This window comes from Mobula birostris, chromosome 9 (genome assembly GCF_030028105.1).
Source record: "Mobula birostris isolate sMobBir1 chromosome 9, sMobBir1.hap1, whole genome shotgun sequence".
In the NCBI taxonomy this organism is placed as follows: Eukaryota; Metazoa; Chordata; class Chondrichthyes; order Myliobatiformes; family Myliobatidae; genus Mobula; species Mobula birostris.
In genome coordinates this window covers 63,151,628-63,179,182 of record NC_092378.1, presented here as the reverse complement: position 1 = coordinate 63,179,182, position 27,555 = coordinate 63,151,628, and the positions used below count along the sequence as shown (strand labels likewise).

Below are 27,555 nucleotides of genomic sequence, written 5' to 3'. Positions count from 1 at the left end.
GTCTCTGAGCTTCCTGTCGAGCCTAGATGGAATTATGGTGTTGAATGCTGAACTGTAGTCCAAGAACAGCATTCTCACATAAGAATCCTTCTCTGTTATAACAAAACCCAGTGGTTCAATCACAACAGGAATACTGCATTCTATTCTGTTGTTGCACTTTAGGTAGGACCCAAAGGGCAGCAATTTACTAACCTAGTTTCAGGGATGAAGGCTGTGTGACAAAGAAAGGCTATAGAAACTGAATTGTTCTGAAAGAAGATGTGAAAGGGATGTTCAAAACAATGTTTTCAGACAGAGTAGAATGAGAATTATTGCCTTCAGTAGAAGGATTGAGAATCAAAGATGACATGAGCACAGCTAGAAACTTGCATTCAGAATGCACTTGCTAAAAGGATAAAGGTGATAGATTCAATTGTAGCGTTCAGAAGAGAAATGGATCAGTACTTAAAATAAAAGCGAACTACAAGTCTTCAGAGAAAGGGAGGAGAGCAGTAACAGCTACATTCCCGGTTCAGAGATCTGACATGGACTCAGTTGTGCACAACGCAGTTTTTAAAAAAATGATGAGTGTTAAGTCCTGTAAGAATTTTAGAAGTTTCAATGAGATTGCCTCTTGCGTTTTTGAAATCTGGAGTGCTGAGCCAGTGTAGTCTTGCTTTGTATGGCAGATCTAAACACTGCGGTGATACCTGCGGGCTGCACCCAGCATATATCTGGGTGGGTTGGTTGTTAATGCGAATGGCACATTTCACTGTGTTTCGACATACCCGAATCTGAGATCACCATTTTAGGAACCAATCCAGTGATTCATCATTGCACTCCCTCATGACAGGTATATCTTCATAACTCCAAACTGAACACAATACTCCATTTGTGATCTCAAGACTATAAAATTGCGGGAAAATGCTATACTCTGATCCTCTCCCAACAAGGGCCAACGTACCACTTGCCTTCCCTTCACTTGCTGCACCTGTACATTAACTTTCAGGGACTGGTGTGCAGAGAACACAAGTCTCTTGGAACATCAAATTTACCCTTAACTGTCACCTTTAAACAAAAACACTGCTTTTCTGTTTTGTGCACCATAGTAGAGCACCTCACATTTCCACATGTAGGAAGGATGCTTCCCACAGATGAGGAATGTAGAATTAGTGGTACACTCTCAGCATAAGGGCTATACCTTTAGACTGAGAGGAGGGCGGTGACTTTTTGGAATTCTATGCTCTGGAGGACTGTGGAGGATTGGTCTTGAACTTATTTCTTCAGGAGCTTTTTTGAAAATTAAAAATGGATCATGAATAATCTTATGAGCATTTAACCACAAGTTCAAACCTACAAAGAGCACATCTATAAGAAGCACTGTCTCAGGAAAGCAGCATCCATCATCAAGGAACCCCACCATCCAGGCCATGCTCTCTTCTCGCTGCTGCCAGCAGGGAGGTGGTACAGGAGCCTTAGGTCCCACACAACCAGTTCAGGAACAGTTATTACCTCTCAACCAACAGACTTCTTGGACCAAGAAAGATAACTTCACTCACCCCAATGCTGAATTAATTCCACGGACTATCTCTCAAAGACTCTGCAACTCATATTTTCGATCTATATTACTTATTATTATTTTGCTTATTTTTGTATTTGCACAATTTGACACCTTTTGCACATTAGCACCCTGTACTTTTGTTGTGTGCAGATTTTCATTGATTCTATTGTGTTTCTTAGTATTTACTGTGAATGCCCACAAGAAAATGAATCACAGGGTAGTATATGGTGACATATACTTTGATAATAAATTTACTTTGAACTTAGAACTCTGAAATAAAATTCACAAGAAACATTACTTACAATCACGATGTCCAAGCCATAGGTCAATATATCTGGTAGGGTTTTTGTCAAAAGCTCAGCTTCTGTTATTCCGTTGAAGCGATCAATTTTTCTCTTCACAGTTTTAAAAGAATCTGTGATTTTCTCTTGCTTTCCCCCTGATTTTGCTTCTGTTTTGGCTCGCTTAGTTCCTGCTCCCTCAGATTTCTTTTGCTGTGTTCCTGCTGGTCTTCCTCTTTTTCGTTTTGGAGCTGCTGAACAAACACATCAAGTTCCGAATTACTTCTCTCTTGCTGTAATATCAGTCACCATTGCTTCATTTATCTCATAGCTCACTGGCAGTTTTGACAAGACTCTGGAGTCCACTCTAGACAGAGTCCTTGACTTTAAAAGTACTTTACATTACTAGAATAATTTCTGCTCAATAAATGTTAAAATTACTTTCTAAATGCATAATCAACTGAACATTTGTTTTGGCAGTCTGAGGTATCCACCTGCTCTAAGCAGGCCACAATCATACCCAAGAATGTTGTAACCTGCCTCATCGTTCGTTAGCACTTACATCCACTGTCATGAAACATATCAACACCTGTGTGAGGAGCGACTTGGATCTGCTACAATTTGCCTACCGTCACAACAGGTCCACAGCAGATGCCATTTCGTTGGCTCATCACTCAACCCTGGAATATCAGGTTATTAAAGATACCGTACACACATCAGGATGCTCTTCATTGATTACAGGTTTACATTCAACACTATCATCTCCTCAAAACTAATCAGTAAGCTCCAAGACCTAGGCATCAATGCCGCCTTGTGCAACTGGATCCTTGATTTCCTCACTTGCAGATCCCAGTCAGTTTGGATTGGCAACAACATCTCCTCCAATGTCACCATAACTACAGCTGCACCACAGAGGTGTATGCTTAGCCCCTTTCTCTACTCACTTTATACTTTGAGGCTACTGTTGTTGGCCAAAGATGGTAATGAATCAGCATATAGAAGGGAGATTAAATATCTGGCTGAATGGTAACAAATCATAACAATAAGTCACCTAATGTCAGCAAAACCAAGGAACTGATTAAAAAACTACAGGAAGAGGAAACCAGAGGTACACAAGCTAGTCTTATCAGGAGATCAGGGGTAGAGAGAGTCAACAATTTTAAATTTCTTGGCACTATAATTTCAGAGGATCTGTCCTGGGTCCAGCATGTAAGTGTCATTACAAAGAAGACAAGGCAATGCCTTACCTTCTTAGAAGTTTGCAAAGATTTGGCAGGTTAACTAAGACTTTGACAATCTTCTATAGATGCGCAGTGGAGAGTATACTGACTGGTTGCATCATGCTCTGGTACGGAAACACTAATGCTCTTGAATGGAAAAGCCTACAAAAAGTAGTGGATGCAGCCCAGTCCATCACGGTAAAGCTCTCCTAACCACTGAGCATATTAACATGGAGTGCTGTCACAGGAAAGCAGCATCCTTCATCAAGGACCACTACCATTTAGGTCATGCTCTCTTCTCACTGCTGCCATCAGGAAGGAGGTACAGGAGCCTCAGGACTCACATCATTACTTCAGGAACAATCATAATCCCTCAATCATCAGGCTCTTGAACAGTGTTGATAATTTCACTCATCCCAACACTGAACTGATTCCATAACCTACGGACTCACTTTCAAGAACTCAACAATTCATGCTCTTGATATTTATTAGAATATAGAACATAGAATAGTACAGCACAGTACAGGCCCTTAGGCTCACAATGTAATTGTTTATTATTATTATTATGTTTTTTTCTCTATTTTGTATTTGCACAATTTGTTGTCTTACATGTTGGTTGTTCGTTGTGTGCAGTTTTTCATTGATTTTATTGTTTTTCTTTATATTTACTGTGAATGCCCACAAGAAATTTAATCTCAGGGTTATATATAATGACATATGTGTACTTTGATAATAGATTTACTTTGAACATCTAAACCTACTGGTTGAAATCATTCTGGAAGAAAGTTCACTTTAGGCCAGTGGCAAAAAAAAATTACAGGCGGCAGAGAATTCTGTCCTTTCACCAGCATCAACAGACTGATGACGCATTGTATTGCAATCTGATTTCATTCAAGAGAAAAAGGAAGCCTTGAGTTGAATTCCCACACAGCTGAGAATTGCCAAAGTCACAACAACTCACTTGTCAGAATCCATCTGTAAATGTATTTATTATTCAGAAAAGTACAGTGCAGTGACTCTCCAGATTTCATTGCCTCAAATTATGAACACGAATTAATTAAGTTTATGTCAGTTTAGAAACAGACAACACAGGATAAGATTTTTGTCCCTCAGTCTGTGGTAAAATAAAATCCTAATTTACAAATGGGAATTTGAGGGAAGAGACAGAATGGAGAATATTTGCAAATTTCTTAAAACAGTAGATGAAAAGCAATAGCAATATTTTTATAATGTATTTTCCCTCCCTTTTAAGATGTACCAAAATCAATATATTACTTTTTGTTATATTCTGTTACTGTCTGTAAATGCTCTTGAACCACAAGGGATAACTTCACTTACCCCACTATTGAAATGTTCCCGCAACCTATGGACTCACTTTCAAGAACTCCTCACCTCATGTTCTCAATATTTATTTATTGCTTGCTTATTTCCTTTCTTTCTTTTTGTCTTTTGCATATTGGTTGAACACCCAAGCTGTCCATACCGATTCGTTATTCAGTCGGAGAAAACACTCAGAGGCCACATTTTCGCTCGAGCAATTCTTTATTTAATTTGATCCGAGGAAAGGTAACCACCATACGCATCTGCAGCGTCTGGTAATCAACTCTGCCTAGCACTAGTACAAGGTTACATTTATATCCAAAAGAAATGGTTTCAGTTAGAACCTGTTTCCCCTGTCCACGCTTGTGACGGTTTTGTGGTTAGCAATTTCATCATGGTCACAACAGCTTCACGTGCAGAGGTACAGGTCAGTAAGCGCTTCTATTCTAAGTGATGAGCATGCAGTTGCAACATCCTAACCGTGCCCGGTTCTGTTGTCTAGTTCCCACCACTGCTATATTTTCCAGGTCACATACACCATTTAACCCTTCCTATCCCATACTCTAACCCCCTTTTCACTTACACATTCCCTCCTTTTATCATCTCAATGATAACCACCATTATCATGGAAATCCTCAGGTATCGGTTCAAGCAGCTCACCGGCTTCTACAGGGTTCTTCACTACCATCATTGGTTTTGTCGGCATTAAGTCCCCTAGGGAGAAAAAGCCAGCCACCCCATACCCAGCCACTTGTCCCGGGGTGAGGGTAGTCAGTTTCCGGTAGTCCGCGCAGAACTCTTGGGAAACCTCTCTCTTAAGTCTTGCAGGTGGCGGTGCCATTGTAGAAGAAGAAATACCCCTGAGAAGTGTACAGGGTTTCAATACACCCTTGGCTGTCATCAGATACCCATGGTCCTTCCAGGCACTTGGGCTTTTACCGGGAGGACAGGAGGCCCATTTGGTCCCCTCGATGTAGTCCGGGCAGGGGAACAGGTGGTTGTAGACTCGGAGGTGTGTGCGGTTTCCTTCTCCACATAGGTGGTGTCCTCCCCGGGAGAGGGGCACACAATTCGACTTACTACAGGTACAGGTGACGCTCTGCCCTTTGCTCGAGGGGTGACACTGCCTTCTTTCGCAGACGTCATATAGGCAGGCGAAGGGTGTGCAGGCAAAAATGTCAGAGCATCTCCATACTGTTCTGTTGTAACAGTTCTCGTAGCCTGGGCCTCCCCGCGGGGGTTTGGGGTTGCCCTTCCACCAGAGGTCTCCCTTAAACCATTCTGTACTGTAACGGTGGTCACTACTTGTCCATGTAATGTTAGCCAGAGGAAATAGACAGTCCGCCACAGGGGTCTTGGTGGGGTCATAGGTAAGTTTCACCCTCCTTTCCTTAGGCAGGGTACTGTTGCGGGGGGCGCGCCGGAAAGATTGGTAAGTGCAGTCCCAGTGTGGGAAGGTAGTGAATAGGGAGGAGACACTCGTGGGGGTAAGATAACAGATGATAGTGGTTCCAAATAATTGTCTATGTACCTTTTGAAAGTAATTTTCACTGATATATCCCAAGGGGGGGCCTTCCAAGCATGGAGCTTTCAGTGAAACCCCAATTCCTTTTTTTTCAAGGCGCCCCTCTTTGAGCCCACTAAGGATGTTGAGGTCCCTTTTGGGCTCCCCAGGAACACCTTCCTTTTTAGGACTGGTTTTCCAGTTGGTTCTTCATTCGGTTCCTTCTGCAGTCAAAATCAAACCTGCAGTTTCGGTACCGACAAGGGAGGACCCAAGAGTTCCTTCCGTCCAGGACTAGCCCAGCGGTCTGGTTGCTCGAGCTTTCCGGTACAGTAATTGATCTTGGTAATGTTCCATTCCCCTAATTCATCATCCCTGTCACCCCTACACATCAGAACATCCTGACTGCAAAGATGATATACCCTATTTTCCCGCTCTGTATCGCAGGTATGTACTCGTCCCCTGATCCTACCCATAGTTTCTACTATCCCTAAAAGGATACAAACAATCAAAGTTCTCCTACCTTCCATCCCCCTGAGCATGGTTTTAGGGCTGTGGCACTCCAAAAAGATAAAGTTCAATCATACACAGGGGACAATCTTAGTACAATTATCAGTACTCTTTTAGTCCTTCATAGTTCCTGGTGATTCTGGGTCCCAGCGTTTACAGTCGCTCAGATGGATTCAGCGCTCTTGTCCTTCCACCTTGACCGCTGAAGAGGTCTGCAGGAGGACCTGGTGCGGTCCCTTCCACCAAGGTCCCAACTTTGGTCTTTCCCAGTCTCAGATCAGCACCCAGTCGCCAGGTTCGGGGTTAGGCCAGTCGCTGTCGTTTGCTCCCTCCTTACAGGCTTCCACAACCTGAGTATGGAGGAACTTCAAAGAGAGTGTTAATTGCCTACAATAATCCTGTAATTCTTGTCCCATTACTTGTAAATCCACTATGGGAGGGGGAGGGCTGTCACTGTCCCAGGGAGTCCTACCAGGTCGTCCATAAACTATCTCTGCTGCAGTTAGTCATGTCCCAATCTGGGGAGTGATCCGCATATGATATAATGCCAGCAGAAGCACTTTCAACCAGTTCTGTCTGGTCTCTAGGGTTAGTTTAGTCAATTTGTCCTTTAGTATCCCATTAACCCTTTCCACCAGTCCTGCCGCTACAGGGTGGTGGGAGCAATGGAACTGCTGGTCTATTGGTCTATCTTTAGTAATTCACAGAGTTCCTTATTGATCTTTCCAATGAAGTGCGGCCAATTGCCTGAAGACAGGCGACAGGGGATTCCAAATCATGGTATGATGTCCTTTACTAGTATCTTAACCACCGTACTTGCTTTGTTACTGGTGGTCGGAAAAGCCTCTATCCACCTGCTAAACACATCTACTATCACCAAGCAATATTTGTAACAGTGTACTCGAGGCAGCTCAATAAAGTCCATTTGTAACACTTGAAAAGGCCCTCGCGGAAGTGGAGTCCGGCCTCTTTCACATTTGATAGATTTTCCAGGGTTTACCTTCTGGCAGGTTAGGCATCGCCTGGCTCTGTCCTTTGCTGCCTCCTGCATGTTAGGGCTCCACCAGGTTCTTAGCAATATCGCACACATTCCCTGCTTGCCCAGATCTGTATCAGTGTGTAGTTTATCAACAAGAAGGGGTAACCATGCATCTGGGGCACATATTTGTCCCGCTGGTGTCTGCCAGAGACGCGTTACAGAGTCTTGAACGCAACTGTGGTCACGCCACAGGTCAATTTCAGCCTCAGGGGCGTCCCCCTGGGACTGCAAAATGGTGGATATGTCAGGACCATTAGGGGGTCTGCGTGATAGCAATGCACGCTGTTCTGTGCTCACTTCCCAGGGGCCAAGTAGGGACGCCTCTTTCGTTGCCGCGTCGGCATGGGAGTTACCCTTGGTCACCGAGGAGGTGTCTGTTAAATGGGCAGCGCATTTAATAATTGCCAATTTGGAGGGCAACAGTATGGCTTTAAGTAAGTTGGAGATATAATCAGAATTGGCAATAGGTTTGCCCGTCGAGGTCTGGAATCCACGCTGCGCCCAGAGGGATGTGAAGTCATGGGCGACGCCAAAGGCATAGCGGGAGTCCACATATATATTTGCGCTGACTCCCCAGGCGAAAATGCAAGTCCTAGTAAGGGCAAACAATTCCGCCTTCTGGGCCGAAACGGGAGGTTTAAGGGCCGCTGCTTCTAAGGTCTGGGAGGGGGATGTCACAGCATAGCCAGCCACCCGGTCGCCTGCAGGGGAGATTGAAGAGAATCCGTCCACGAAAAGAGTAAGGTCAGGGTTGGGTAGTGCATGGTCAGAAAGATCAGGTCAGGGGGAGGTAAGAAAGTAGTTAAGTTCTATGCAAGAGTGGGGGGGGGGGTTGGTTAGGGGTGTCGGTGGCTCCTGTAAAAAGGATGCTGGATTGATAGCAGAGCAATATTCAAAAGTAGGGAGAGGGTTCTGAAGGAGGGCAATCTTGTATCGATTAAGGCGGGCCTGGGTAAGATGTTGAATACTGTGTGTAGTGAGCAGCGCCATAATCATGTGGGAGGTATAAACTGTTACTGGCTGCTGAAGGGGTGATATTAGCAGCTGCCGTGACCATGCTGTAGACGACGGGTAATGCTTTAGTACACGGGGGAAAGCCCTGGGCCACTGGGTCCAAGGCTACAGAATAGTAGGGAACCGGACGGCATTGGTCTCCGCATGTTTGTGCCAAAACCGCTGTTGCACAGTCCTAAGTGGGAATTGTCGGGTCAACAGAGACCAGTCATTCCCGGAATCATAACCAAAATTAGAGTTGGGTTCTGGGGGTCCGGGGTGGGAGCATTGCCCAACAGCCCATCAGCTGGCGAGCCACCGCGTTGCGCTTCGGCCGGGGCTTTGGGACTGGAATCTGGGAGTGCTGTGTGGCCCACGAGCGAGTTCGGGTAGCAACATAGTCCGAAAATAGTGGGGTATCAGATCCGCCATTAGTAATAGTCCCGGGAAGTATGGAGGATGCCGGGACGGGGGCCGTCACTGGGGTTGATGTGGGGATAGGAGAATAGGGGGGTGGTTTCCAGACCTGACCTGAAGGATCTGGTAAACCGGGTGGGGGAGGGAGTGGGATTCCTGCAGGGGCTGAAGGAACTATTACACCCTCATGGTCGGTTTCTTCGTCGGTGTCAAATAAAATCTGCAGTCCTGACATATCCAAAGGTGCACCTTTCCCAGTTGATTTAATTTGTTGTTTATCAAATAACTCACATAAGGCCTTTTTAAAACCACATATGGTCAGACCTGGCCCTGATCATTAGTAATAGGGACGTTCCATTTTTTTTTGGCACTTTCTTCCCAGTATGTCTGTCTGGAATGCTCACTTAATCTGTCCGCTACTTTACCCATTTCGTAATCAAATCTTTGCATTATTGAGAGCAATTTTGCCTCCAGACTTCAGTCACTGCTTTTTTTGCATTTGTCCAGGTCCCAAGTTCCCCCCAACTGCCAATTCCTGCCCCCCCCCCAATCTTTTATTTAAGCGCGCACTAAGAATCTTAGATTCTTTTCTAGCTCCGGATTCTCCTTACACATCTTTCCGAGTGGGGTGGTAATGTCCCCCTTATCCAAAGTCTGACCCATGTTTATCACTTTACACCCGCATCCACTTCAAGGTCCTGACCTTCGCGAGGGGGATTTCCCCTCTTGACAACTGGTCTAAGGCTGGATGCAGTTTCAGTGAAATATCATCCGCCCCTCCCTGATTCTTTTTACTGCAGTACTCGTGTGCGAGGCAACCCCAACTCAGTCACTCGTAGAAAAGCGAGATTTCCACTAGTTCATAAGTGTACCCCAAAATGTTTTTACAGCATCCAGATAGACTGCAGGGGAGAGCCACTTCCCCTGTGTTTGGCCAAACGTCTGCTCTGCCCTGTGCTGATCAATTTAATCTACACGCCCCATCCCCTCCTACGCCAATTAGAATGGTTACCAGCTTCAAAATGTAATAGGTTACTGCCACTAACCCGCTGACCAACTTGCTGTAACACACTTAAAGAAAAATGTAATAGGTCACTACCAATGATCTGCTGACCAATTTATTAGCACCGGCAGGCTTTAATACTCACAATACTTCGGGGATTCTGACCCCTCATTGAGGTCCCAGACCTCCAAAACAAATCCTGCGCGCCGGCCCCTGGCCTCGGGGTCCCCGACTCCCTGTCTTTCAGACACTGTTTCTCTGCGCGCCGGCCCCTGGCCTCGGGGTCCCCAACTCCCCGCCTTTCAGACACTGTTTCTCTGCGCGCCGGCCCCTGGCCTCGGGGTCCCCAACTCCCCGTCTTTCAGACACTGTTTCTCTGCGCGCCGGCCCCTGGCCTCAGGGTCCCAGACTCCCCGTCTTTCAGACACTGTTTCTCTGCGCGTCGGCCCCGGCCTCGGAGTCCCCGACTCCCCGTGTTTCAGACACTATTTCTCTGCGCGTCGGCCCCTGGCCCCGGAGTCCCCCACTCCCCGTTTTTCAGACATTATTTCTCTGCGCGTCGGCCCCTGGCCCCGGAGTCCCCGACTCCCCGTTTTTCAGACACTATTTCTCATACAGATTCTCTTATCAGAAATGAATCAACGTTAAAACCACTTACCCTCGTGGCCTCTACCGACTGTGGTCCGTGGAGTCCGCTGAGCATCTCAACAGGAACCCTGAGGGGAACAAGCAACCAAAGGAGACCGTGAGAGGACCGGGAGAAAGTCACCCCGTGGGCCGTCCGTCTCAGTGGCATCCAGTGGATCGCTAGTTCACTAACACCAGGATCGCTGGAGGCTCCCGTTGGAACTCCTGGCTGGCTCGCCAAATTGTCCATACCGATTCGTTATTCAGTCGGAGAAAACACTCAGAGGCCACGTTTTCGCTCGATCAATTCTTTATTTAATTTGATCCGAGGAGAGGTAACCACCATACGCATCTGCAGCGTCTGGCAATCAACTCTGCCTAGCACTAGTACAAACAACAGGAATTCTGCAGGTGCTGGAAATTCAAGCAACACACATAAAAGTTGCTGGTGAACGCAGCAGGCCAGGCAGCATCTCTAGGAAGATGTGTGTGTAGCACTAGTACAAGGTTACATTTATATCCAAAAGACATGGTTTCAGTTAGCAAACAACAGGAATTCTGCAGATGCTGGAAATTCAAGCAACACACATCAAAGTTGCTGGTGAACGCAGCAGGCCAGGCAGCATCTCTAGGAAGAGGTGCAGTTGATGTTTCAGGCTGAGACCCTTCGTCAGGACTAAATGAAGGAAGAGTGAGTAAGGGATTTGAAAGTTGGAGGGGGAGGGGGAGATCCAAAATGATAGGAGAAGACAGGAGGGGGAGGGATGGAGCCAAGAGCTGGACAGGTGATTGGCAAAAGGGGATACGAGAGGATCATGGGACAGGAGGTCCGGGAAGAAAGACAAGGGGGGGGACCCAGAGGATGGGCAAGAGGTATATTCAGAGGGACAGAGGGAGAAAAAGGAGAGTGAGAGAAAGAATGTGTGCATAAAAATAAGTAACAGATGGGGTACGAGGGGGAGGTGGGGCCTAGCAGAAATTAGAGAAGTCGATGTTCATGCCATCAGGTTGGAGGCTACCCAGACGGAATATAAGGTGTTGTTCCTCCAACCTGGGTGTGACTTCATCTTTACAGTAGAGGAGGCTGTGGATAGACATGTCAGAATGGGAATGGGATGTGGAATTAAAATGTGTGGCCACTGGGAGATCCTGCTTTCTCTGGCGGACAGAGCGTAGATGTTCAGCAAAGCGGTCTCCCAGTCTGCGTCGGGTCTCGCCAATATATAAAAGGCCACATCGGGAGCACTGGATGCAGTATATCACCCCAGTCGACTCACAGGTGAAGTGTCGCCTCACCTGGAAGGACTGTTTGGGGCCCTGAATGGTGGTAAGGGAGGAAGTGTAAGGGCATGTGTAGCACTTGTTCCGCTTACACGGATAAGTGCCAGGAAGGAGATCAGTGGGGAGGGATGGGGGGGACGAATGGACAAGGGTGTTGTGTAGGGAGCGATCCCTGCGGAATGCAGAGAGAGGTGGGGAGGGAAAGATGTGCTTAGTGGTGGGATCCCGTTGGAGGTGGCGGAAGTTACGGAGAATATGTTGGACCCGGAGGCTGGTGGGGTGGTAGGTGAGGACCAGGGGAACCCTATTCCTAGTGGGGTGGCGGGAGGATGGAGTGAGAGCAGATGTACGTGAAATGGGGGAGATGCGTTTAAGAGCAGAGTTGATAGTGGAGGAAGGGAAGCCCCTTTCTTTAAAAAATGAAGACATCTCCCTCGTCCTGGAATGAAAAGCCTCATCCTGAGAGCAGATGCGGCGGAGACGGAGGAATTGCGAGAAGTGGATGGCATTTTTGCAAGAGACAGGGTGAGAAGAGGAATAGTCCAGATAGCTGTGAGAGTCAGTAGGCTTATAGTAGACATCAGTGGATAAGCTGTCTCCAGAGACAGAAAGATCTAGAACGGGGAGGGAGGTGTCGGAAATGGACCAGGTAAACTTGAGGGCAGGGTGAAAGTTGGAGGCAAAGTTAATAAAGTCAACGAGTTCTGCATGCGTGCAGGAAGCAGCGCCAATGCAGTCATCGATGTAGCGAAGGAAAAGTGGGGGACAGATACCAGAATAGGCACGGAACATAGATTGTTCCACAAACCCAACAAAAAGGCAGGCATAGCTAGGACCCATACGGGTGCCCATAGCTACACCTTTAGTTTGGAGGAAGTGGGAGGAGCTAAAGGAGAAATTATTAAGAGTAAGGACTAATTCCGCTAGACGGAGCAGAGTGGTGGTACAGGGGAACTGATTAGGTCTGGAATCCAAAAGGAAGCGTAGAGCTTTGAGATCTTCCTGATGGGGGATGGAAATATATAAGGACCGGACATCCATGGTGAAAATAAAGCGGTGAGGGCCAGGGAACTTAAAATCATCGAAAAGTTTAAGAGCGTGAAAAGTGTCACGAACATAGGTCGGAAGGGATTGAACAAGGGGTGATAAAACAGTGTCGAGGTATGCAGAAATGCGTTCGGTGGGGCAGGAGCAAGCTGAGACAATAGGTCGGCCAGGACAGGCAGGTTTGTGGATCTTGGGTAGGAGGTAGAAAAGGGAAGTGCGGGGTGTGGGAACTATAAGGTTGGTAGCAGTGGATGGGAGATCCCCTGAGCGGATAAAGTTGGTGATGGTGTGGGAGACAATGGCCTGGTGCTCCTTAGTGGGGTCATGATCGAGGGGTAAATAAGAGGAGGTATCCGCGAGTTGTCGCTGTGCCTCGGCAAGGTAGAAGTCAGTACGCCAGACTACAACAGCACCCCCCTTATTGGCGGGTTTAATAATAAGGTTAGGATTAGTGCGGAGGGAGTGGAGACCAGAGCGTTCTGAAGGAGTGAGGTTGGAATGGGGACAAGGTGCGGTAAAGTCGAGACGGTTGACGTCCCGTCGGCAGTTAGCGATAAAGAGATCCAGAGCAGGCAGAAGACCAGAGCAGGGTGTCCATGAAGAAGAGGAGCGTTGAAGACGGGAGAAGGGGTCATCGGTGGGGGTGGAAGAGTCCTTGCCGAAGAAGTAGGCTCGGAGATGGAGACGGCGGAAGAAAAGTTCCGCATCGTGGCGAACACGGAACTCGCTGAGGTGTGGGCGAAGGGGGACAAAGGTGAGGCCCTTACTGAGGACCGAGCGTTCTGCCTCCGACAGTTGAAGGTTGGAGGGGATGGTAAAGACCCAGCACGGATGAGGGCTGGGATCAGAGGGGGGAGGGGGGAGGCTGGGGGTGTCAATGGAGAGGGGAGGGTTGGGGTGAGAGGAAGATGGAGCCTCCGAGGGCCCAGGAGTTGACGGTGGGATCTGAGGAAGACGGGGCTGCGGAGTGGTGGTGGGGGAAGGGGAGACGGGAGTCACAACAGCAGCATATAAAGACCCGGCCTGGAGTTCAAGGCTGGAATCTTGACAGCTGGGATCAGAGGGGGGAGGGGGGAGGCTGGGGGTGTCAATGGAGAGGGGAGGGTTGGGGTGAGAGGAAGGTGGAGCCTCTGAGGACCCAGGAGCTGACGATGGGATCTGAAGGAGACAGGGTTGCAGAGTATTGGTGGGGGAAGGGGAGACGGGAGTCACAACAGCAGCACATAAAGACCCGGCCTGGAGTTCAAGGCTGGTTATAGTTCCCACACCTCGCACTTCCCGTTTCTACCTCCTACCCAAGATCCACAAACCTGCCTGTCCTGGCCGACCTATTGTCTCAGCTTGCTCCTGCCCCACCAAACTCATTTCTGCATACCTCGACACTGTTTTATCACCCCTTGTTCAATCCCTTCCGACCTATGTTCGTGACACTTCTCACGCTCTTAAACTTTTCGATGATTTTAAGTTCCCTGTCCCTCACTGCTTTATTTTCACCATGGATGTCCAGTCCTCATATACTTCCATCCCCCATCAGGAAGGTCTCAAAGCTCTACGCTTCTTTTTGGATTCCAGACCTAATCAGTTCCCCTCTACCACCACTCTGCTCCGTCTAGCGGAATTAGTCCTTACTCTTAATAATTTCTCCTTTGGCTCCTCCCACTTCCTCCAAACTAAAGGTGTAGCTATGGGCACCCGTATGGGTCCTAGCTATGCCTGCCTTTTTGTTGGGTTTGTGGAACAATCTATGTTCCGTGCCTATTCTGGAATCTGTCCCCCACTTTTCCTTCGCTACATCGATGACTGCATTGGCGCTGCTTCCTGCATGCATGCAGAACTCGTTGACTTTATTAACTTTGCCTCCAACTTTCACCCTGCCCTCAAGTTTACCTGGTCCATTTCCGACACCTCCCTCCCCGTTCTAGATCTTTCTGTCTCTGTCTCTGGAGACAGCTTATCCACTGATGTCTACTATAAGCCTACTGACTCTCACAGCTATCTAGACTATTCCTCTTCTCACCCTGTCTCTTGCAAAAATGCCATCCCCTTCTCACAATTCCTCCGTCTCCGCCGCATCTGCTCTCAGGAAGAGGCTTTTCATTCTAGGACGAGGGAGATGTCTTCATTTTTTAAAGAAAGGGGCTTCCCTTCCTCCACTATCAACTCTGCTCTTAAACGCATCTCCCCCATTTCACGTACATCTGCTCTCACTCCATCCTCCCGCCACCCCACTAGGAATAGGGTTCCCCTGGTCCTCACCTACCACCCCACCAGCCTCCGGGTCCAACATATTATTCTCCGTAACTTCCGCCACCTCCAACGGGATCCCACCACTAAGCACATCTTTCCCTCCCCCCCCCCCTCTCTGCATTCCGCAGGGATCGCTTCCTACACAACTCCCTTGTCCATTCGTCCCCCCCATCCCTCCCCACTGATCTCCCTCCTGGCACTTATCCGTGTAAGCGGAACAAGTGCTACACATGCCCTTACACTTCCTCCCTTACCACCATTCAGGGCCCCAAACAGTCCTTCCAGGTGAGGCGACACTTCACCTGTGAGTCGACTGGGGTGATATACTGCGTCCGGTGCTCCCGATGTGGCCTTTTATATATTGGCGAGACCCGACGCAGACTGGGAGACCGCTTTGCTGAACATCTACGCTCTGTCCGCCAGAGAAAGCAGGATCTCCCAGTGGCCACACATTTTAATTCCACATCCCATTCCCATTCTGACATGTCTATCCACAGCCTCCTCTACTGTAAAGATGAAGCCACACTCAGGTTGGAGGAACAACACCTTATATTCCGTCTGGGTAGCCTCCAACCTGATGGCATGAACATCGACTTCTCTAATTTCCGCTAGGCCCCACCTCCCCCTCGTACCCCATCTGTTACTTATTTTTATGCACACATTCTTTCTCTCACTCTCCTTTTTCTCCCTCTGTCCCTCTGAATATACCTCTTGCCCATCCTCTGGGTCCCCCCCCCTTGTCTTTCTTCCCAGACCTCCTGTCCCATGATCCTCTCGTATCCCCTTTTGCCAATCACCTGTCCAGCTCTTGGCTCCATCCCTCCCCCTCCTGTCTTCTCCTATCATTTTGGATCTCCCCCTCCCCCTCCAACTTTCAAATCCCATACTCACTCTTCCTTCAGTTAGTCCTGACGAAGGGTCTCGGCCTGAAACGTCGACTGCACCTCTTCCTAGAGATGCTGCCTGGCCTGCTGCGTTCACCAGCAACTTTGATGTGTGTTGTTTCAGTTAGCACCTGTTTCCCCTGTCCACGCTTATGAAGGTTTTGTGGTTAGCAATTTCATCATGGTCACAACAGCTTCACGTGCAGAGGTACAGGTCAGTAAGCGCTTCTATTCTAAGTGATGAGCATGCAGTTGCAACATCCTAACCGTGCCCGGTTCTGTTGTCTAGTTCCCACCACTGCTATATTTTCCAGGTCACATACACCATTTAACCCTTCCTAGCCCGTACTCTAACCTCCTTTTCACTTACACAAAGCTGGTCTGGTTTTTCATGGATTTTATTATGGTTAATATTCATTTATGGATTTATTGAGTATGCCTGCAAGAAAATGAATCTCAGGGTTGTATATACTGACATATGCACTTTGCTAATAACTTGACTTTGAACTTTGAGTTTCCCCCTGAAACCTGCGCACCTGGTTTTCTCCCACATTCCAAAGGCGTGTGAGTTAAGGCTATTAAGTTGTAGGTTGGTGCAGGAAGCATGGTGATGTCCTCCGACTGTGTTGGTCGTTGATATAAAATTACGCCTTTCACTGTATATTTCAAAGACACGTAAGGAATAATGCTAATCTTAATCTTAGGGACAGGATAACCAGTTGGTGGATAGTGAGCTCCTACATTTAGAGTTGTGGAACCAAGCCAACATTCCAATATAATTATATTGAGGAATGATAAAGCTGCTCTTGGACGCAGGTGCATGGAATCTTTAACTGCCACCTGATGCTGTCCAGACTAGATGGTTTTGAATTATAAGGAGAGACTGGGTTTGTTTTTCCTGAAGTGCAACAGGCTGATCCTATTATTGTGAGGGGAAAACGTAAGGCAAATGGCCCCAGAGTAGGGGAAGTCTAAAACTAGAAGGTATAGGTTTAAAGTGAGAGGGAAACAATGTAAAGAGAACCTAAGGACAATTTTTTTTCACAGTACATTGGAAGGAGCGGCCAGAGAAAGTGGTAGAGGCAGGTACGATTACGATGTTTAAACGGCATTTGGCCAGGTAAATTTAAACGGGAGATTTAGGGGGATCCGAGCCAATCACAAGCGAATGGGACTAGCTCGGTTAGGTACTTTTCTCAGAATAAACCAGTTCTGTAGAACTCTGACTGGTCTCCTAGACCGCACCTCAGACAGTATGGCATTCCCTAGTATGACAATGCCAACGTCCGCCTCCAGTTTTAAGACGCTAAAATCCTGAACCAGATACATTTACTGTAAAAGTTAACTTCGAGTTGTGTTCAATGGCAAGATACGGACTGGTCGGCTTTCCTTACCTTGTGCGGCCTCCGGCGCCGGATGCACAGGCCCGGGCGGTGGATGGCAATCAGTCGGCTGAACCGCCGCAGACTGTGGGGCCGTGGAGTTGTACCTGAAGATAGAGACACAAGGGATGGGTCAGTAGCGTCCGTGACGGAGGAGGAGAGAGGTCGGCGCCCGGGACCTGGCATTGCTCTCGGTTTCGCTCACCAGTGCAGCGCGTATCCAGGCGGCGGGTCCGGGGCCGGTGCTTCCATGATCACAGGCGGGAAACCGGTTCGTGGATAGTCGAGCAGGGGAAAGAACAGGGTCACCCCAGCCTTCCTCTCGTTCTCCGCCGAAGCCTTGCTGCTTCAACCGCTCACCTGAACAAAGGGGGTGCCTAGTCACTGCAGCAGGGGCTGCCGGGCTCCCGCACCTCCGGAGAGGGGGGAGGGATAACAGAGGACAATTATTAAAAACATCCCAGATATACTCCTGGAGTAAATAGATTATTTCTGGAGTATTGACATAATAAATCGTGCAATATCAAACAATTTTTCTTTAAATGAAATAAAAATAAATTTATTATCACGTTTATTTCAGTGCTCCCCCTCTCCACGTTGGTGGATTCCCAACGGTTATTCCGTCGCTCAATGGCTTCCTCCGCCGTATTCCGGTTTGGAGAGCGGGGAGTGAAACAATCACTTCTATCTCTTCCGTTTTACTCCATCCCCCCCCTCCCCTTAGAAGTAATCTGTTGGTGTGAAATAAAGCCGGAAGGCTGCCGAATTATTTTAAGCGGTTTTCAGGGATGAAATAATGCCATCTGCTGAGCTGCGGAACCAAGTTATCGGCGGCGATGTGCCAGGGATGGGGCGAGGGTTTCTGAGCGGCGCACTGTAGTAGGTAGCGGGGGGCTGGAATGGTGAGTATGAGCAGCAAGTAGGTCGTGTCTTCCCAACCAAAGTACAGTATCGCACTCTGTCCGTATTTCTTGGTCATCTCACGGAGGTCTGCTGGTTGAGTTACTGAATTAAAATAATTCTGTGTCCTCTATCCATCAGGATCACTTGTGACCTTCCAGGAAGGTCCTTGCTGTCTTTACCCAAATGTGTTTTATATCTGATTCCAAACCAATGTGTAGTCGCCTCTTCACTCATGCTAAACGATGGCGTTGCCAATGACGTGTATATCTTGTCAGCCTACTTAAAATGGCAAGAAGTAAACTTTAAAACAAAACATTAAGAGGGAAGGCTGGGGCGGGGTTCTGAGTTGGATGATCAGCCATGATCATAATAAATGGCGGTGCAGGCTCGAAGGGCCGAATGGCCTACTCCTGCACCTATTTTCTATGTTTCTATTAGCTGTTAGTTACTGTCTCATTACAGGGAGGATATGGAGGTTTTGGAAAGGGCACAGAAGAGGTTCACCAGGTATCAGCTATAAGGAGTAGTTGGACAAATTTGAGTTGTTTTCTCTGGAGGGTGAGGGGAGAAGTTCATAAAATTATGTGGGGCATAGATGGGGTAGGGTTTCTTTATCTTCGGGTAGAAATATCAAATGAGGGCATGCATTTAAGACGAGAGGGGGAAGGTTTAAGGGAGATGTGTAGGTTAAGTATTTACAGAGTAGTAGGTGCTTGGAGCGGGCTCTCGGGGTAGTGGTGGAAGCAGATATGACAGTGCCATTTAAGAGATTTTTAGACGAACACGTGAATATGCGGGGAATGGAGGGATATGGATCATGTACAGGCAGAAGTGATTCGGTTTAATTTGATATTGTGTTTTGCACAGACATCTATGTCTGAAGGGCCTGTTTCTGTGCTATACTGATCTATTTTTCCCTTGGAAAAGTGGGCGAAACCCCAAGGCCATGACAGAAGGAGTTCTTAAGAGTGCCTGAAAAGACTGCAAGAGATGCTGAATAAATTGGGAGCTGTGCTGGCTGTCCCTTCAGAGACTCTGGTGTTTATCATTGGTGTCATCCACAGTTGAGGTGTTACTCTCAACTTTACATCCATGGGATTGGGGATGTTACTAGCAAGGCTGAAATTTATCCAACATCCTTACTGGTTGCTAAGAACCAACCAGTTTGAGACTTGAGTTTGGTATGGACCAGATGGAGAGGTGTAATTGTCTTTCCTTGTTGGGGGGGGGGGAATGTGGGTCACTGACATTTCATTGATTTCGTGATGATGAGTGATGCTAACCTCTTTATCCAGATTTAATTATTTGAATTAAAATTTTCCACCTGCGGTTGAAACTGGGATTGATTTATTATTGTCACGTGTGCTGAGACACAGTGAAAGCTTTTCTCTGTGTGTCATTCAGATAGCTCATTCCATACATAAGTATATTGAGATGGTATGAGAAGAAAATGCTTAATGCCTGATCAGCATTCTTAATACTACTTTAAAAACTTAACAGCTTGATAACCATGCTCCAAGTAAACAGAAACAAAAATGCACATCCAACATTTAGAAGGTCTTAGACAGCATTGGTGGGGGTGAGGAATGGGAAAGAAAGCTAATACTTCAGCCAGAATGCTTAGTCAGAATATTTAGGTGTGGACTCTTCAGCATAACTAGAAAATTATTTTAAAAGGGCTGTTGGAAGATAAACTAAATGAATTGCAAAGTATCTTAATGCAAGCAAGGAAATGATCTGAGTAACATCTAATCTGCCTGGACAACATACCTCATGGGATGATGATGTAATAACAGGGATTATAGAAGGGGAGGGTTTACAGTATAACAAAATAATTGTGCTATATTGACATAAGATTTTTTAGTCCCTTAAGAAGGAATGAGTCATAGAAACCACAGAACAGAAACAGGCCCTTCGGCCAATCTTATCAGTGCCGAACTCTTATGCTGTGTAGTCCCTTCAACCTGCACCCGACCATAGCCCTCCACACCCCTCCCATCCATGTACCTATTCAAATTTCTCTTAAATGTTGAAATCAAACCTGCATTCACCACTTCCACTGGCAGTTCTTTCCACACTTTCACAACCCTCTGAGTGAAGAAGTTCCCCCTTATGTTCCCTTAAACATTTCATTCTTTACCCTTAACTCGACCTCTTCTAGTTCTAGTCTCACCAAACTTCAGTCGAAAAAGCTTGTTTGCATTTACCCTATCTATGCCCCTCATAATTTTGTATACCTTTATTAAATCCCCCTCATTATTTTATGCTCCAGGGAATAAAGTCCTAACTTTATTAGTTGATAAGAAGGAGAGGGTTTATAACAAAATAATGTTTGTGCTATATTTGCATCAGATTGTTTTAATCCCATAATAAGGAATAAGTAACTATTGAAGTGATAACTCTTTTTACAAACCACAAAATCCAATGTAAAGTTCACAGATGACATGTAAAGCAAAATAAACAGGTTGGGGTGTAGGCAGGAATAGAATATGTGAAGGTTTATGTGGAAACTCGTTTGGATCATAACCCCCAATCCAGACACATGTTGGGCTGTTTCAGGGAATCAGAATCAGATTTAATCACTGGCATATGTCATGAGATTTGTTAACTTAACGGTAGCAGTACAATGAAATGCATGATAAATAAATATAGAGAAAGAAAAACTGAGTCAGGAATATATAGTTGCAACAAAGAGTTTGTGAACCCTTTGCAATTACCTGGTTTTCTGCATTAATTACTCATAAAAAGTGGTCTGATCTTCATCCAAGTCACAATAATAGACAAACACCATCTGCCTAAACTAATAATACACAAACATTTGTACTTTCCATGTCTTTATTGAACACATTGTTTAATCATTCACAGTCTAGGCTGGAAAAAGTATGTGAACCCTTGTATTTAATAACTGATAAAACCTCCTTTAGCAGTAATAATCTCCACCAATTGTTTCCAGTAGCTGCTGATCAGACTTGCGCAATGGCAAGGAGGAATTTTAGACTACTGTTCCATACAGAACTGTTTCAGTTCATCAATATTTCTGGGATACCTTGCATGAACAGCCGTCTTTAGGTCATGCAACAGCATCTCAATTGGGTTAAGGTCTGGACTCTGACTTGGCCATTCTAAAACATGAATTTTCTTAATTTAAGCAATTCTGTTGACTTACTCTTGTGTTTCGCATCATTGTCTCGTTTCGTTGTCCAACTTCTATTAAGCTTCAAGTGACAGACTACTACCCTGACATTGTCCTGTAAATTGTCTTGATACAATTTTGAATTCACAATTCTCTCGACGATTGCAAGCTGTCCAGGCCCTGAGGCAGCAAAGCAGCCCCAAACCTTGATGCTCCTTCCACCATGCTTCACAGTTGGGATGAGGTTTTGGTGTTGGTGTGCTGTGCCCTTTTTCCTCCGAACATAGCAGTGCACATTTCTGCCAAAAAGTTCAACTTTTGTCTCATCTGTCGACAACATTGTCCCAGAAGCATTGCGGAACATCCAGGTGGTCTTTTGCAAACCTTGAGACATGCAGCAATGTTTTATTTGGAGAGCGATGGTTTCTTCCATGGTGTCCTTCCATGAACACTAGTTTTGTGCAGTTGTTTTTTTTAGAGTGGACACATGAACAAGTTCTGTAGGTTTCAGGTATTTTGCTATTACCCTTGGTTCTTTTTCAACTCCTTCAGCATTGCACATTGTGCTGTTGGTATGATCTTTGTCCACTCCTAGGGAGAGTAGCAACAGTACTGAGTTTCCTCCATCTGCAGACAATTTCTCTCACTGTGGACTGGTGAACACTCAGATCTTTAGAAATGCTTTTGTAGCCTTTTCTAGTTTCATGCATCTCTAATTCTTCTTCTAAGGTCCTGTGAAAGTTGTTTAGGTTGGGCATGGTGCACATATACAGATCTTTCTTGAGAAGAGCAGGCTCTGTCAGTAACCTGACTTTGTGTGTCTTTTTTTATAGGGCAGAGCATCTCTACAATCCACACCTTCAATCTCGTCTCATTGACTGGAACACCTGACTCCAAATAGCTTTTGTAGAAGGCATTACCCCAGAGGTTCACATACCTTTTTTGAACTTAGACTCTGATTGTTTAAATGGTGTACTCAGTATTGACGGGAAGATGTACAATTATTTTTGTGTTATTAGTTTAGGCAGATTGTGTTTGTCTATTCTTGTGACTTAAATGAAGATCAGACCACATTTTATGAGTAATTAATGCAGAAAACCAGGTAATTGTAAAGGGTTCACAAACTTTTTCTTGAAACTGTATATGATTATTAAATAATTATGTTAAAATAATTAGTGCAAAAAAACAGAAATAAAAAAAAGTAGTGAGGTAGCGTTCAATGTCCATTTAGAAATCTGATGGCAGAGGGGAAGAAGCTGTTCTTGAATTACTGAGTGTGTGCCTTCAGGTTCCTTTACCTCCTTCCTGATGGTAACATTGTGAAGAGGTCATGTCCTGTGTGGTGGGGATCCTTAACGATGGATGCCAGCTTCCCAAGGCACGGCTACTGGAAGATGTCTTTGATATTACGGAGGCTGGTACCCATGATGGAGCTGACTAATTGTACAAGTTTCTGCAATTTATTTCGATCTTCTGCAGTAGCCCCTATACCAGATAGTCATAGTCATAGTCATACTTTATTGATCCCGGGGGAAATTGGTTTTCGTTACAGTTGCATCATAAATAATTAAATAGTAATAAACCATAAATACAAACATTTGTAATTAAATAGTAATATGTAAATTATGCCAGGGAATAAGTCCAGGACCAGCCTATTGGCTCCGGGTGTCTGACCCTCCAAGGGAGGAGTTGTAAAGCTTGATGGCCACATCAAACCACATAGATGGTGTTGCAGCCAGTCAGAGTGCTCTCCACAGTATATTTGTAGAAGTTTTTGAGTGTTTTAGTTAAGAAACCAAATCTCCTCAAACTCTTAATGAAATATAGCCGCTGTCTTCCCTTCTTTATAGCTGCATCGATTATGTTGGGACTAGGTTAGGTCCTCAGAGATATTGATACCCAGGAACTTGAAGTTGCTCACTCTTTCCACTTCTGATCCCTCTATGAGGAATGGTTTGTGTTTCCTTGTCTTTCCCTTCCTGAAGTCTACAATCAACACTTTGGTCTTGTTGCTGTTGATTGCAAGGTGTTGCTGCGACGCCATCACCATCTGAAATTCTGATAACGATGACTGTATTATCGCAAATTTATAGAAGGCATTTGAGCTATGTCTAGCCACACAGTCATAGGTGTGGAGAGAGTAGAGCAGTGGGCTAAGCATGCATCTCTGTGGAGCACCAGTGTTAATTCTCAGCAAGGTGGAGATGTTATTTCTAATCTGCATAGATTGTGGTCTTCTGGTTGGAAAGTCGAGGATCCAGTTGCAGAGGGAGGTATGGAGGCCTAGGTTCTTTAGCTTTTCAATCAGGACTGTAGGAATGATGGTGTTAAATGCTGAGGTATAATCAATAAGCAGCATCCTGACATAGGTATTTGCATCGTCCAGGTGATCCAAGGCTGTGTGGACAGCCATTGAGATCGTGTCTGCTGTAGACCTATTGTGGCGATAGGCAAATTGCAGTGGTTCCAGGTCCTTCCTGAGACAGGTGTTGATTCCAGCCGTGGCTAACCTCTCAAAGCATTTCCTCTCTGTAGATGTGAGTGCTACTAGATGATAGGCATTGAGGCATCTCACGCTGCTCTTCTTGGGCATTGTTATAATTGTCGCTCTTTTTAAGCCGGTGGGAAATTTTGACCATAGCAATGAGAGATTGAAAATATCTTTGAATACCCCTGTCAGTTGGTTGGCACAGGTTTTGGAGCCTTACCTGGTACACCATCAGGCCCTGTTGCCTTGCGAGGGTTCACCCTCTTGAAAGACAGCCTGACATCATCTTCTGAGACAGAGATCATAGCTGTGGTTTTATTCTCCCTTTCAAAGTGAGCATACAAGGCATTGAGCTCGTCTGGTAGTGAAACATCGCTGCCATTCATGAGGTTAGGTTTTGCTTTGTAGCTTTGCTTTAATGGCCTGCAAACCTCGCCGGAGTTCACGTGCATTTGATATTGCCTCTAACCTTTCCTGGAACTGTTTCTTGGCTCTTGAAGTAGCCCTCTGCAATTCATATCTGGTTTTCTTATACAGACCTGGATCGTCAGACTTAAATGCCACTGATCTAGCCCTCAGCAGACTAGGAACCACCTGGTTCATCCACAGAGTTATAGCATTATGTTTCATTTATGTGCTGGACATTCTATGTAACTTGTACTTGCCATATTGAATAAACATCATTTTTGTAGGGAGGAAGAGTGCAAATGTATTTACATTAATTTATTTTCTGTAATTGGTATATTACATCTGTTAATTGCAGTGTAATTTGAGCAAAGTTGTAAATTAATAATGTGTAATCTGATGTTTATATCACAGCTGTCAGCATTACTAAGGAGACTTTTATGATCAAGTAAAGATGCCAGCAGGAGTATCCTGGCCCCGTTACTTAATGATGTTGGGAACAAGCATCCTGACAATGTTTGCAGGAGCAGAAGTAGTGCACAGATACTACAGACCGGATTTGGTGAGTGAGAACTCACAAATTCTGTTTCTCTTTGGTTTGTTCACCTCTCTAACTTTGTATCCTTTACTTTAATATTCTTTGATTGGTGAGCATGGTGTAGGCAAATTCATCTTGGGTCTGTGCTGATCGCTTGCCTCTAGGATGTGGACTCCTTAGTTGTTTTCCAGTTTTAATTTCCACTTCCTTCAACCTTTATTATCTGTAATTATTTGCAACAGAGGGCTCTAATGTTTCTCCATTCATGGTTAAGTTTGAGAAGCTCATGTAACCCTCAGGTCCTCAGGTTCTCAGGTTCGGCCAGCCCGTGGTCGTCTAGGGGAGAACAGCCTCTGGCCCTGCCAAAATGAGAAATCTCGTTTGTGTGGATGCTGTGTGATGTGTTGCCCAGTTACAAACCCGCACCGCAAAATATAAAACAGTACACAATATGTGATTAAACGATTGAGCTTTATAATTCTTAATTTGACTGTGGTTAGTAAAGAAACAAAAAAAAGAGGGCCCATTCTCATGAAACAGTCTATTGCTCAACGTTGGAGCTCACTGTTCGTTCATTTGTTCCTGTCGACTTCCGAGCATAGCCGGCCCTCAGACCTTTGCTCCTCAGTCCCCTCCATCCGGTGGTCTACCAACTCTCTCCATTCACGTCCTCTCTCTCCATCGCTTCCCGATGAAAAACCACGAAATCCCGGCTCCCAGACACACAAAAAAGAACAACGTCCCCTCATTTTTAACATGCCCCGTTATCTCTAGTCATAACCCAAACCTTGCTGCTACAGAGAAACCATTTCCTTAGCAGTGGAACATTACATAGAAACCATTACATTCGCCTTAGCAGTGAAACCTTACAGCGTGTTACACTTATTTTCAAGGTGTGCACTGAATCCATGATCCCTTTGTTGTGAGCTCTGATACAAGTTCTGGTTCTAGTCTCACCCAACCTCAGTGATCTAAGAACTGCACGCAGTATGGCCTCACCGATGTCTTGTACATCTTCAACATAATACCCCAACTCCTATACTCAATATTCTGAGTTATGAAGGCCAATATGCCACAAGCTCTCTATATGATCCTATCTACCTGTGACACCAGTTTCAAGGAATTATGCATCGGTATTGGTAGATCCTTTACCAAGGTATTTTGTAAATCTGGATAGTTTGGGAACAGAGGAGTGGTGTTTTTTGAGTATCTGGAAGCAGTGGGGAAAGTAGGTGATTAATTGCTGTTGCAAAATCTGTCCCACCAAATCAGAAGGTCATTGGTAAAGTTAAGTGAAGTCAAGTGATTCATTACAGTTAAAGGCTAAACATTACTTTAGGGGCAGCATGGTATTACAATATTGGTGACCCGGGTTAAATTCCCGTTGCCCGTGGTATTGCAATATTGGTGACCCAGGTTAAATTCCTGTAAGAAATTTGTATGTTCTCCTCATGACTGTATAGATTTCCTCCAGGTGCTCCACTTTCCTCCCACATTCCAAAGATGTACAGGTGAGTAGGTTATTGGGTCACATGGGTGTAATTGGGCAGGGTGGACTTGTTGGGTTGGAAGGGCCTGTTACTGTGCTCTCTCTAAATAAAATAAAAATGGTGTTAAAAATATTAAGATTCGGTTTTATTTATTCAGCAGTTTTTAGATATTTTTCTGAACTCATTTGCCTGTTATGCTTCTATTCCCTGCTAAACTTTATAATTTCCTATTTTTATTTTTAGAGTATACCAGAAATTCCACCCAAACCAGGTGAACTTAAAACAGAGCTTCTTGGACTCAAAGATAAAATTCAGACTCATAACTCTGAAAAACACTGAAGGAAACAAAGCAAGAAGACCCATTCTCATAAAATATATAAACAACAGCTAAAGAGATTGACCTAAAACTGTAAAGTTAATTACACATTGTTTTGCAGTCTAGATTTTCTGTGATAACTTTTAAGTGGTCTCAAAGAGTGCAGTTGCATCCACTTTATACATTGCAGTTAAAGTGAGAAAAATAATTTACCACATCCATCTTTGGGTTACAGATTAACACCTATTGACCATTCATCCTGACCAGTGACATGTGTTAAAAGAAAACAAATTGATTTGAAGTCTATGATTGTACCCTGAAATTGTGATCCTTATAGCAGATTTATTCATATGAACAAAATTGTATATACTTGATGTGACCTAAAGTGACTCTTAATGCAAACACCAACTTGGTTAACTGAATTAATCTAATGTAAACTTTATGTAGATATTTATATTCTTGTGCAGATGTTAACTAGAATCCATGGTATTGTGGGGAGATGCAATGTAAATATATACATTTTCTACTGAAGCCAAATCTGATTAAGATGGCCTTAACTAAATATAGAAACATAGAAAATAGGTGGAGTGGGCCATTCAGCCCTTTGAGCCTGCACCGCCATTTATTATGATCATGGTTGATCATCAAACTCAGAACCCCGCCCCAGCCTTCCCTCCATACCCCCTGACCCCCATAGCCACAAGGGCCATATCTAACTCCCTCTTAAATATAGCCAATGAACTGGCCTCAACTGTTTCCTGTGGCAGAGAATTCCACAGATTCACCACTCAATATGTACTTTGAGGTCATTTTTGTTGAGGTCACAAATTTTCCTTGAGTGTACATTGCTACAAATAAATATACTTGAACTTGAGCATATTTGTTTTTGTTCAAGGTTACTGATTACATTGGTTTGTTTGTCGTCATTGTTACTTCTGGCACTTGCCTGGCATTATCCAAAATCCTTTATTTGCTCCAAGATGAAAC

General features: G+C 45.3%; 2 protein-coding genes across 5 annotated transcripts in view; one reads left to right on the top strand and one right to left on the bottom strand.

The window, feature by feature from the left end:
• Window positions 1–17,678, bottom strand: part of LOC140202805 (G/T mismatch-specific thymine DNA glycosylase-like) — a 35,887-nt gene extending 18,209 nt beyond the window's left edge. The window contains exons 1-3 of one of the 2 annotated variants that reach the window (XM_072268178.1): window positions 17,501–17,678; window positions 17,308–17,402; window positions 1,843–2,075 (exon numbers count right to left, since the gene is read on the bottom strand). In XM_072268178.1, coding sequence (XP_072124279.1) covers window positions 1,843–2,075; window positions 17,308–17,402; window positions 17,501–17,547 — 375 coding nt within the window. In that variant the 5' untranslated portion in view covers window positions 17,548–17,678. The remainder of the gene's footprint in view (window positions 1–1,842; window positions 2,076–17,307; window positions 17,403–17,500) is intronic. The other variant, XM_072268179.1, reaches the window with a different exon arrangement.
• A 317-nt stretch (window positions 17,679–17,995) lies between these two features.
• On the top strand, window positions 17,996–27,474 carry uqcc6 (ubiquinol-cytochrome c reductase complex assembly factor 6). Of its 3 annotated transcripts, XM_072268176.1 has the most exons (4): window positions 17,996–18,197; window positions 22,165–22,258; window positions 24,639–24,786; window positions 26,496–27,474. In XM_072268176.1, the coding sequence occupies exons 3-4, from the start codon at window positions 24,679–24,681 to the stop codon at window positions 26,589–26,591; spliced, it is 204 nt and encodes a 67-aa protein (XP_072124277.1). In that variant the 5' UTR covers window positions 17,996–18,197; window positions 22,165–22,258; window positions 24,639–24,678; the 3' UTR covers window positions 26,592–27,474. The 3 variants fall into 3 exon arrangements, with proteins under 3 accessions (XP_072124277.1, XP_072124276.1, XP_072124278.1); XM_072268175.1 differs by lacking the exon at window positions 22,165–22,258; XM_072268177.1 differs by lacking the exons at window positions 17,996–18,197; window positions 22,165–22,258 and adding an exon at window positions 22,297–22,433.
• The last annotated feature ends 81 nt before the right edge of the window (window positions 27,475–27,555 follow it).